Source organism: Arachis stenosperma, chromosome 1 (assembly GCF_014773155.1).
Source record: "Arachis stenosperma cultivar V10309 chromosome 1, arast.V10309.gnm1.PFL2, whole genome shotgun sequence".
In the NCBI taxonomy this organism is placed as follows: domain Eukaryota; kingdom Viridiplantae; phylum Streptophyta; class Magnoliopsida; order Fabales; family Fabaceae; genus Arachis; species Arachis stenosperma.
Genome location: NC_080377.1, coordinates 7278725 through 7291462, shown reverse-complemented (window position 1 = coordinate 7291462; position 12738 = coordinate 7278725). Strand labels below are relative to the sequence as shown.

The window sequence follows — 12738 nt, the reverse complement described above, 5'->3', positions numbered from 1 at the left end:
CACTCCGTCAGCACATCTCTTAAAGAGTATGGTTCATCCAGAGGTAGTACTTGGCATCTGAAATTAATTTCTTTCTCTGCATGTAACTGTACTCTTTGGGTATGAACCTCACAGCTTTATAGTTTGCAATGTCTGCAAACCATGGAGCTTCCTGAATGGCAAATAATTGCTCATCTGGGAAAGTCTCAGAAATCTCAGTAGAAGGGAGGGACGCCCCAACTACTGGCTCTATTCTGGACAGATGATCAGCTACCTGATCTCTGTCCCTTTTCTGTCTCTTATTTCTATATCAAACTCTTGCAGAAGCAACACCCATCTGATAAGCCTGGGTTTTGAATCCTGCTTTGTGAGTAAGTATTAAGAGCAGCATGGTCAGTGTACACAATCACCTTTGATCCCACTAAGTAGGATCTAAACTTGTCAATGGCATATACCACTGCAAGTAACTCTTTTTCTGTGGTTGTGTAATTCTTCTGTGCATCATTTAGAACACGGCTAGCATAGTAAATGACATGCAGAGTTTGTTATGCCTCTGTCCCAACACTGCACCAATGGCATGATCACTGGCATCACACATTAATTCAAATGGTAATGCCCAATCTGGTGCAGAGATGACTGGTGCTGTGACCAGCTTAGCTTTAAGGGTCTCAAATGCCTGCAGACACTGTGTGTCAAACACAAATGGTGTGTCAGCAGCTAACAGGTTACTCAGAGGTTTGGCAATTTTCGAAAAATCCTTAATAAACCTTCTGTAGAATCCTGCATGCCCCAGAAAGCTTCTGATTGCCTTAACATTGGCAGGTGGTGGTAATTTTTCAATTACCTCTACCTTTGCCTTATCCACCTCTATTCCTCTGCTTGAAATTTTGTGCCCAAGGACAATTCCTTCAGTCACCATAAAGTGACATTTCTCCCAGTTTAAGACCAGGTTAGTCTCTTGGCATCTTTTCAGGACAAGTGATAAGTGGTTAAGACAGGAGCTGAATGAGTCTCCATATACTGAAAAGTCATCCATGAAGACTTCCAGAAATTTCTCTACCATATCTGAAAAGATAGAGAGCATGCACCTCTGAAAGGTTGCAGGTGCATTGCACAGACCAAAAGGCATTCTCCTATAGGCAAACACGCCTGAAGGGCAGGTGAATGCTGTTTTCTCTTGGTCCTGAGGGTCTACTGCAATTTGGTTGTAGCCTGAATAGCCATCCAAAAAGCAGTAATAATCATGGCCAGCTAGTCTTTCTAGCATTGGTCTATGAATGGTAAAGGAAAATGATCCTTTCTGGTGGCTGTATTGAGCCTTCTGTAGTCAATACACATGCGCCACCCTGTGACTGTCCTTGTGGGAACAGTTCATTTTTTCATTATGAACCACTGTCATGCCTCCCTTTTGGGAACAACTTGGACAGGGCTCACCCAGGGGCTATCAGAAATAGGATAAATGATCCCAACCTCTAGTAATTTAGTGACCTCTTCTGCACCACCTCCTTCATGGCTGGATTTAGCCTCCTCTGTGGTTGAACCACTGGGTTTGGCATTATCCTCCAACAGGATCTTGTGCATGCATCTAGCTGGGCTAATGCCCTTAAGATCACTTATGGACCACCCAAGAGCTGTCTTGTGTGTCCTTAGCACTTGAATCAGTGCTTCCTCTTCCTGTGAATTTAAAGCAGAGCTTATAATCACTGGAAAAGTGTCACCCTCTCCCAGAAATGCATATTTCAAGGATGATGGTAATGGCTTGAGTTCAGGCTTGGAGGCTTATCCTCCTCCTGAGGAATTTTCGAAAATTCCTTTATTCCTCTAGTTCTTGATCAGGTTGAGCATCTTTGAAGATGTCCTCAAGCTCTGATTCTAGGCTTTCAGCCATATTGATCTCTTCTACAGAGAATCAATAATGTCAACGTCCATGCAGTCTTCTGGTGTGTCTGGATGCTGCATAGCCTTCACAGCATTCAACTTGAACTCATCCTCATTGACTCTCAGGGTTACTCCCCTTTATGTACATCAATGAGAGTTCGTCCAGTTGCTAGGAAAGGTCTTCCTAGAATGAGAGTTGCACTTTTGTGCTCCTCCATTTCCAGCACCACAAAGTCAGTTGGAAAGGCAAATGGCCCAACCTTGACAATCATGTCCTCTATTATGCCTGATGGGTGTTTAATGGAACCATCAGCAAGTTGGAGGCATATCCTGGTTGGTTTGACTTCTCCAGTCAACCCAAGCTTTCTGATAGTGGATGCAGGTATTAGATTGATGCTTGCTCCAAGATCACATAGGGCTATCTTGGTGCAGGCGCCTTCTAATGTGCAGGGTATCATAAAGCTTCCAGGATCTTGAAGCTTTTCTGGTAAGCTTTTCAAAATGACTGCACTGCATTCTTCAGTGAGGAACACTTTTTCAGTTTCTCTCCAATTCTTCTTATGGCTTAAGATCTCTTTCATGAACTTAGCATAAGAGGGTATTTGCTCAAGTGCCTCTGCAAACGGAATCTTTATTTCAAGAGTCCTTAGATAGTCTGCAAAGCGGGCAAATTGCTTATCCTGTTCCGCTTTGCGGAGTTTCTGAGGATAAGGCATCTTGGCTTGAAATTCTTCAACCTTAGATGCTGCAGGTTTATTCCTTACAGAAATGGTTGAAGAGGCCTTGTTAGGGGATAATCATCAGAACTCTCAGGTGCCTGATTCTCCTTGGGCGTTTGAACGCCAGGAGTGGATGAAGTTTGGGCGTTAAACGCCAACTTCTCCCCCTTTTCTGGCGTTTGAACGCCAGAACTGGGCAGGGGGTGGGCATTTAACGCAGCTTTCCTCCCTGTTCTGGCGTTTGAACGCCAGTATTGGGCAAGGAATGGCGTTTAACGCCAACTTTCCTTCCCTTTCTGGCGTTTGAACGCCAATATTCCTCTCTGGGCTCTTACTGTCCTCAGAGGGATTTTGAACGTGGCTTGGTCATCCTCTGTCAACTGTTCCTTAATTGACTTCTTGCTCTTTTGAGCAGTGGCATTCAGTGTTTTTCCACTCCTCAGTTGAACTGCTTGACATTCTTCTGTTATTTGTTTAGATATTTGCTGTTTTGCTTGATTCAAATGCAGTTCTATGCTCTTGTTAGCAACCTTAGTATCATGGAGCATTTCTTTAATTCTGCTAACTGTTCTGTCATCAGGAGCAATTGTGATTAAGCTCATTCATCTGGTTCTTGAGGATCAGGATCATTGACTACTGCCATGACCTCCTCCTTTGGAATGAACTCATTGCTAGAATACAAGTATTGGTTTCTAGCAACAGTGTCTATGAGCTCTTGAGCTTCTTCAATTGTCTTTCTCATGTGTATAGATCCACCAGCTGAGTGGTCTAAAGACATCTGAGCTTTTTCTGTAGCCATAGTAGAAAATGTCTAACTGTACCCACTCCGAAAACATTTCAGAGGGACATTTCTTAGCATACTCTAACCTCTCCCAGGCATTATAAAGGGATTCATTATCCTCTTGTTTAAAGCCTTGGATGTCCAGCCTTAGCTGTCATCCTTTTTGGAGGGTAAAAAGTAACAGTCTGTAGACATCCTGATCTACCTCTTTATCATGTATTGTGTCAGCAATTTGTAAGAACTGTGCCAGAAACTCAGTAGGTTCTTCCTCTGGAAGACCGGAATACTGGCAATTTTGCTGCACTATGATAATGAGTTGAGGGTTTAGCTCAAAGCTGCTTGCTTTGATGGGAGTACACAGATGCTACTCCCATATGCAGCTGTACTGGGGTTGGCATAAGACCCCAGAGTCCTCTTGGACTGATTAATTCCACTTAAGTCCATAATGGACAAAAGGGAAATGAGAATAATTGCAAAGAGATAAATTTTTGTTTTTTATTTTTTTTTTTGAAATACCGAAAAAAAAGAAAATTTAAAATAAAATAAATAAGATAAAAGAAAATAGAATAAAGTTCGAAAATTTAAAAAATAAGATCAAAGCAAATTGAGAACTGAATCAATTAGTCAAAAAAAAAAAGATTTTGAAAACAGCAATTAAAAAGATATGATTGAAAAATTTTTATGAAAAAGATTTGATTCTTAAAAAGAGGAAAGAGAAAAACACAAAAAGACACCAAACTTAAAATTTTAGAAAATCAAACACTAATTTTCTCGAAAATTTTAAAGGAAAAACACAAAGAGGACACCAAACTTAGAACTTTTATGAATCAAAAAGGGACTAAGAACATGCAAAAATCGAAAATCAAAAAGAAAAACAGAAGCATGCAAATGACACCAAACTTAAAGTATGAACTAGACTCAATTAAAAGACTCTAAACCAACAAAAATAAAACAGTCCTAATCTAAGCAACAAGATAAGCCGTCAGTTGTCCAAACTCGAACAATCCCCGGCAACGGCGCCAAAAACTTGGTGCACGAAATTGCAATAACACTTTTGCAATCCCGCACAACTAACCAGCAAGTGCACTGGGTCGTCCAAGTAATACCTTGCGTGAGCAAGGGTCGATCCCACGGAGATTGTCGGCTTGGAGCAAGCTATGGTTATCTTGTAAATCTTAGTCAGGAGGTCAGAAATTATCAGGATTGATTGTGAAAAGCAAAAGAACATGTAATGGTTACTTGTATTGCAGTAATGGAGAATAGGTTGAGGTTTGGAGATGCTCCATCTTCTGAATCTCTGCTTTCTTACTGTCTTCTTCATCAAACACGCAAGTCTCCTTCCATGGCAAGCTCGTGTAGGGTCTCACTGTTGTCAGCAGCTACCTCCCATCCGCGCAGTGAAAGCTAATGCACACACTCTGTCACAGTGCTGCCAATCACCGGTTTGGTTCCCTCCCCTACCGGAATAGAATCACTCTTTTGCGTCTGTCACTAACGCCCAGTAGGTTACAGGTTTGAAGCACGTCACAGTCATTCAATCATTGAATCCTACTCAGAATACCACAGACAAGGTTTAGACCTTCCGGATTCTCTTGAATGCTGCCATCAGGTCCTGCCTATACCACGAAGATTCCGATTAAAGAACCCAAGAGATAACTACTCAATCTAAGATAGAACAGAGGTGGTTGTCAGGCACGTGTTCATAGTTGAGAATGATGATGATTGTCACGGATCATCACATCCATCCGGATTAAGAACAAGTGTTATCTTAGAATGGAAGCAAGCATGATTGAATAAGAAACAGTAGTAATTGCATTAATCCATCAAGACACAGCAGAGCTCCTCACCCCCAACCATGGGGTTTAGAGACTCATGCTATGGAAGAAAACGTGTAAAATGTCATAAGGTTGCATAAGGTACTGATTACAAAGTCAAAAGGTCCTATATGTAGTAAACTAGTGTCCTAAGGTTTACAGAAATGAGTAAATGACAGAAAAATCCACTTCCGGGCCCACTTGGTGTGTGCTTGGGCTGAGCATTGAAGGAATTTCGTGTAGAGACGTTTTCTGGAGTTAAACGCCAGTTCTCATGCCAGTTTGGGCGTTTAACTCCAAGTTTTATGCCAGTTCCGGCGTTTAACGCTGGAATTTCTGTAGGTGACTTTGAGCGCCGGTTTGGGCCATCAAATCTTGGGAAAAGTATGGACTATTATATATTGCTGGAAAGCCCAGGATGTCTACTTTCCAATGCCGTTGAGAGCGCGCCAATTGGGCTTCTGTAGCTCCAGAAAATTCGCTTCGAGTGCAGGGAGGTCAGAATCCAACAGCATCTGCAGTCCTTTTTGGTCTCTGGATCAGATTTTTGCTCAGGACCCTCAATTTCAGCCAGAAAATACCTGAAATCACAGAAAAACACACAAACTCATAGTAAAGTCCAGAAAAGTGAATTTTAATTAAAAACTAATAAAAATATATTAAAAACTAACTAAAAGATACCAAAAACCTACTAAAAACAATGCCAAAAAGCATACAAATTATCCGCTCATCACATGCGTAGCTAACATGTAGTGAGAACCTTACTCTTATTTGGCATTAGCCCAGGCCTACGTTATACTTGTTTTGATATCTTTGTTGTAGGCCTAATTGTCGTTCTTCTTTCCTCCCCTTTTAGGTTGGCCACCAAGAAGGGAGAAATGAATACCTTTAAATGGGGCAACAAACAAGTCATCCGCACTACCATTTAAGGAGCTCATCAATTGTAGCAACCCATCCACCCTGCTCTTCTTTGCGTGCACCGAGGACGGTGCAATCTTCAAGTGTGGGGAGGTCGTTCAACCGATCTCCATGGATAACAATTTTCTTTTTCAACACCAATGTTAGTTGGTTATTGCATTTGCATGATAGGTTGCATGTTAGTTAGAATTTGTACATATTTTACTACCTTCTTTCTTATTAGGACTACTTGGTTAGGGTGATGATTTCTTTCCCAAGAAACCGTTTTAGGGCACCCTACCAATTTGAAAATTTTTTGTTAAACTTGCTTGAAAGAATGTATTTTGGAATATGGTTTTTGAGCTAAGAACACAAGCCTGCGAGATTTGAGCCTAATAGTGTGGTTACATCTTATAACCACTTATTCTTCCTTCTTGTGTGCATTATTCTCTTTCTATTATTGTAATCTTTGATTTGTTTGATTCTTTATGTCCATTATTTTGTGTATTCATGCATTTATATGATTGAGGCCATCATTTCATTAGCTCACTTACCCAAATGGCCTTACCTTTTATCTTCCTTTGTTAGCCAACTTTGAGCCTACGCTTAACCCACTTATTCTTATTTTAGCACATTACAAGCCTTAAAGCAGAAAACAATGAATGTCCTTTATTTGGATCTTTGATTGGCTTAGACTAGTGAGTGTGAGTGTCATTCAAGAGTGGGAAAACTTTGGGACATTGGTTGGGATAAAAGGGTGTTTGTGTTTTGTATTTTTTATTGGGGAATTGGTACACTCTGTATTGATTAAATGTATAGACCTTATGCATTGATGTTCTTGTGTATAGTTTGAAAGAAAAAGAAAAAAATGAAAAGAAAAAGAAATAAAAGTGAAAAAGAAAAAAAAAGAAAAGAAAAAAATGTATATAGAAAAAGAAAGAAAAAAAAAGAAGAGCAATAAAGGGGACAAAATGCCCCAAAGTGAAGCTCAATAAGAATCAATGCATAAGTGTTGTGAAATGAAAAGAAAATGCATGAGTATGTGAAAAAGTGAGGAATTGGTAGTTAGATTAGTACTTAATGGTATAGGTCATTATATAGGTTAGGTGGGAAAGTTTAAGTTAATCAAAGATTCAAATCCTAAGTCCACTAGCCATATATGATCCTACTTTGACCCTAGCCCCATTACAACCTAAAGAAAAGACCTCATGATACATGTATGCGTGCATTGAATAATTGTTGATTGTTAGATGAAAAACAAATCTTGGAAAGCATGATTAGGGGAGAATTGAGTGAATCAACCCCAAACACCGAGCGACTAGAGTGCAAACACTTCCGGTGAGGGTTCGATGCTCAATTCCTTGATTCCCGGCTTTCACGAGCGTTCTTCTTGCAAGTCTATTTGAACTTCAATTTTTATATTTGAATTGGTAGGATTCATGAATCGTTATATGATCTTGACCCTACTTGTGCATGTATGACTTGGAGGATTGATTTATTTTTAACCAAGTAGGTACAACCATTTTGCATCTAGTTGCATTCATGTAGATAGGATGCATATAGATAGGTTACATTGAATAAATGTTGATGCCCTTTGCTTTTTCTTGGCTTAAGCATGAGGACATGCTTGGTTTAAGTGTGGAGAGGTTGATAAACCCCGTTTGTAGGGTTTATCTTGTATTGATTTTAGGGGATTTTATAACCTTTTACCCACATTTATTCAATGAAATAGCATGGTTTTATAACTTCTCCCTTAATTGTGCTTAAGAGTGAAAACATGCTTTTTAGGACTTAAAATAACTAAATTTAATTCACCTTGATTCCATTAGATGCCTTGATATGTTTATTAAGTGATTTAAGGTTTAGGAGGCAAAGATTGGATCAAGGGAATGAAGAAAGAAAGCATGAAAAGTTGGAGAACTCATGAAGAAATGAAAGAACCGGAAAGCTGTCAAGCCGACCTCTTTGCACTTAAATGACCATAACTTGAGCTAAAGAGGTCCAAATGATGCGGTTTCAGTTGGGTTAGAAAGCTAACATCTGGGGCTTCGAAAGGATATAATATTTGCCATAGTTGCTACACGTATGGTGGCACGCACGTGCATAGTACGCGCACGCGCCGTTGCTGCCACCTGGTTCACTTAAAGCAAAACGTGGCCAGCGAATTCTAAAGCCTTGTGGGCCCAATCCAACTCATTTCTAATGCTATTTAACCAAGGAATGAAGAGGGAAACATATGTTAGTTACCATTAGCATAGTTTAGTAGTTAGATTTAGTTTCTAGAGAGAGAAGCTCTCACTTCTCTCTAGGATTAGGATTATGATTAGTTCTTAGATCTAGGTTTTAATCTTTGCTTTCTTCTACTTCTACCTTTCAATTCTTTGTTGTTACATTCATCTTCCTCTATTCTTTTGTTGTAATTGCCTTTATGTTGTTCTTATGCTTTGTTGTAGATCTACTATTGTTCCTTCCATTTTCTTTCAATTCAATAAGAGGTAATTCATAATAATTGTTCTTCTTTGCTTTTCTATTGTTGATCTCTTACCTTTGTAGTTAGATCTCTCTCTAATTCTTGCAATTTATGTTGTTTACTTTTATTGCCTTTTATGTGTTTGTTGAAATGCCTCTTCTAGATATAGTATAGATTTTGTTCCTCTTGGCCTAGGTAGAGTAATTAGTGACACTTGAGTTATCTAATTCCTTTGTTGATTGATAATTGGAGAGATTGCTAATTGGTTTGGAGTGCACTAAAGCTAGTCTTTCCTTGGGAGTTGGCTAGGACTTGTGGCTCAAGTCAATTCATCCACTTGATTTTCCTTTATTTAGTAAGGGTTGACTAAGTGGTAGCAATGAACAATTCTCATCACAATTGAGAAGGATAACTAGGATAGGACTTCTAATTTTCATACCTTGCCAAGAGCCTTTTATAGTTGTTAGTTTATTTTCATTGCCATTTACTTTCATGCTTCTTATCCAAAACCCCAAAACACATTTCTAACCAATAACAAGACACTTTATTGTAATTCCTAGGGAGAACGACCCGAGGTTTGAATACTTCGGTTTATAAATTTAGGGGTTTGTTACTTGTGACAAACAATCTTTTGTATGAAAGGATTATTGTTGGTTTAGAAACTATACTTGCAACGAGAATTCATTTGTGAAATTCTATACCATCAAAAATCCAATCATCAATGAATCCATTCCTCGGATTACTAAACCACGTAAATCTTCCACCTTTTAGGTCTAAATCTATAAGACAATTCATATCCACAAACTGTCTAAACTCTTTTACCTGGCTTTGTGGCTTTGGATGTAGACCAATTTTCTCCTCTTGACTCAAGATGTCATTAAAGTCTCCTATGAATAACTGCGGCTCTCCCTCATTACAATTGTTTTCTGTAACTGCTCTCCATTGCTCCTTTCTTCTTCCAAAGCGTGGGTTTCCATAGATAAAATTGCATGTCCATATCTACCCTTTCCTATCGTCAATCCGAGCTTTTATATGATTATCACACCAAAAATAAATATCAATATTATATATTTCATTCCACAAAAGGCATAGCCCTCCGGACAGTCCCCGGGGTTCTATGTGAAATACATTCTCAAAATGCAATCTTGTTTTCAACTTCTTAATAGTTCCTTCTCTAGCTCTAGTTTCTATTAGGAATACTATTGCAGGCTTTATTTGTTTGCACATGCTGTGCAATTCAGAAACTGTCGCGGGGGCCGCAAGCCCGCGGCAGTTCCAACTTATTTGGGGGCATGTGTAGGCCCGCCTCCTCAGCCATTAAATTTCCCAAGTTGTCTCCTCTGATCAGTAATTCATCCTCATTGGCCATCCCTTCCATGAGGCCTCCGACCACCTTGTTCTTCTTGCTAGCTCTCCACACCTGCACAGCTTCCTCTTCTTCTTCCAGGCAATTTCCTATTTGTCCCTGCTGGTCATCTCCTCTTCTTCTTTTGATTTTCAGCTTTTTCTCCATTCTTTGAGCAAGTTCTATTTCATATTCCTTGGCCACTACAATTGCTTTGTTATTTTCCTGCTCTAGTTCTTCTTCTTCTTCTGCTAGTTCAACATAGTAGAACCCTCCATCGCTTTCTGTGACTAACTGCTTGTTATTCTGTTCTGGCTTTTCCCCCTTGTTCTGATCTTGGCTTACTATCTCATCAACTTCCATATTTTTCCTATTTTGGGCCTCCTCTTCCAACTTCTCTTCTATATTTTTCTTCCTTCCTTCTTCAGCCATCTTCTTGTTGAATTCCTTCAATAGTTGTCCAATAGTGGGGTTCTTTTCTTTTTCAGTTGGCCCACTATTAATTTGCTGGCTATCTCTATTGGGCCTTTGGTTGGTGAAAGCCCATGCCATCTTTTTTGTGCTGTCCATTCTTCTCCTGTTTGGCCCACCTCTCTCTATATACCTCCTAGAAATCTTGTTACTATCCTTCCCATTCTCCCCATCCTTTCCTAATTCCCTAACATCCTTCACGTTTCCCATTGCTACTGATTCACTAGTTTGTTGCTTTTCTAGAATGCCCTTTTTCTTTTCCCCTTTTTTCTGGTTTGTTGTCCCATCAGCTAGGTTCAATATATTATTATCATCATCACCGTTCATTTCTTCATCATCAGCCCCTTCATCCTGATCTTGAGCTTCCTGTGTTGCCACTTGTCTCCCTCCCATTTGCTCCTTTGGATTTGCCAATCTACCCCAAGATTTTGCAAAGGCACTGGCTTGAGAACTTCTTATACTCCCTTGATTTGACCCTTCTTCCTCCCTTTGTGATTGTCTTTTCAGCCACTCTCTCCCTTGCAAGCTTCTCTCACGCGCCTCCCATAACTCCTCCACCCAGTTGTTGTGTTCTTCCTTTCTCCTCCTAATTCCTGCCTTTCTTGCCTCATTCTCTATTGATCTCAGTCCCGGAGTTGTAAGTTCTGGTCCATATCTAGGACTTGTTGGGTTTACTAATGACATAGCCAACTCTTCAATACATGCTTTTTTGTCATGCCCAATTTTTCTACATTTGTAACAGTAATCATACAATTTTTCATATTTGAACTCAGCCCATGAATGACTTCCATCATCTCTTTTGAGCCAGAATCCTGTTTTCAGAGGTGTTTGAACATTTATCTCTACCCTAACCCTCAAAAAGGATCTAAGCATGTTCCCTTCAACAAATGGATTCTCAGCACTTATAACTCTCCCTACTATTGCTCCTATTTTTTAGCATTCTTTATATTAATTTTATCATAAGGTAGCCCATGTATTTGAATCCAAATAGGAAGCTGATTGTTATTTACCTCTTCAATGGACAGGTTTGGACTCCACCACTGCAAGCTCAACATATGTCCTTCTATTCTCCATGGTCCCCCATCATACGCTCTTCTTGCTTCCTCCTGATTTTTGAAGTTTAAGATGAAAGAGTTCGGTCCTGCATTGGTGATCACTAGTCCCTATGGATCTCCCCACATGTTGAGAATCGTCTTACGCACTGTGACTGTATTTAGCACCTTCCCTGTTAATACTCTGCCGACTAGTTTCTGGTCTGGATTACCTCCTTGTTGAGCTGGGAACTCCTCTAAGTCTAGAACGTCTCCGTCCATAACTGCACTTCCGATACCTTCCATGCCTTGCCCTGTTTATTTGTGTTCCTTGTGTTGGTGTTTCTTTGTTATTTACTTTATGATTTTCTTGTTTTTTATAACTACACTACTAAATTTGTGAAGTTGGTTAAATAATGTCTCCGCTTGTCGAAACAGAATAGCTCCACTGTTGGAGAGCTTAAGGCTCCACTGTTGGAGAATTCGTTTGCGGCAGTTTAAAATTGCCGTAAATCTATCAAAAAACCATCGTAAATTACCGGTTCTTTTTGTAGTGCTAGGTGCCTAGGCCTCATTGGGCTAAAACTTTTGATTGAGTCATTGTGGTTTTACAAACATAACCATATTTATGAACACAAAAAAGAAAAAAAAAAGAATAAGATCAAAATAGGATATAAGTTACTAGATATTTAAACATAAATTATATGTAAGACTCTCTTAAAACTTTTACAATCTATGAATATAAGATGATTCTATTTCTATACACGATATAAGATCCTGCTCCAAGACACAGAAGCTGCTTATCTTTGTTTTAATGAGCTTATCTAACTACTGAGTGATTATTAAATCAAGAATGTCATATAATACATGGTGGTAATGTAAGATCCTGTGTTGTGAGAGGGTAACATTGCATCTTAGAGGTGATTAAAAAATTTATTAAAATGGAATAACGTAAAATTCACTTAGAAGCCAGGCTGTGATCCTAACACCAAACAACAATGTGTCAGTGAAGTGTGATGCCAGACACTTTTTCTCATGCTTCTGAAATTCTCAGTTCTCACCTTGCTATCCACTGTCAAAATTCTTTATTTAAAGCAGGTAATAAAATTTCAAGCAACAAAAATTAAATAATTATGACAAGTCTTAATTTATATTTTAATACTTAAATAAATAAAAATTAAATATTTATATGTTATCTTTGAAAATATTAAAAAATAATAACCATTTGCTGAAGCAAATGTATTACTATTGTTGAAAATTTTTCTTTACTGTTTAGACTTATATCCTTGACAGTTATCTAAGAGAGTAATAATAAGTAATGATTTTCCAAAGTGCTACTGCGGATGTTAAGTA

General features: G+C 39.0%; 1 protein-coding gene across 1 annotated transcript; it reads right to left on the bottom strand.

Moving 5' to 3' along the window:
- Nucleotides 1-9775: 9775 nt before the first annotated feature.
- Nucleotides 9776-11691, bottom strand: LOC130974406 (uncharacterized). Its single transcript, XM_057899296.1, has 2 exons — nt 11553-11691; nt 9776-11280 (listed from the first exon to the last, which is right to left on the bottom strand). Exons 1-2 carry the CDS (start codon nt 11689-11691, stop codon nt 9776-9778), a joined length of 1644 nt encoding a protein of 547 aa, XP_057755279.1.
- Nucleotides 11692-12738: the final 1047 nt, after the last annotated feature.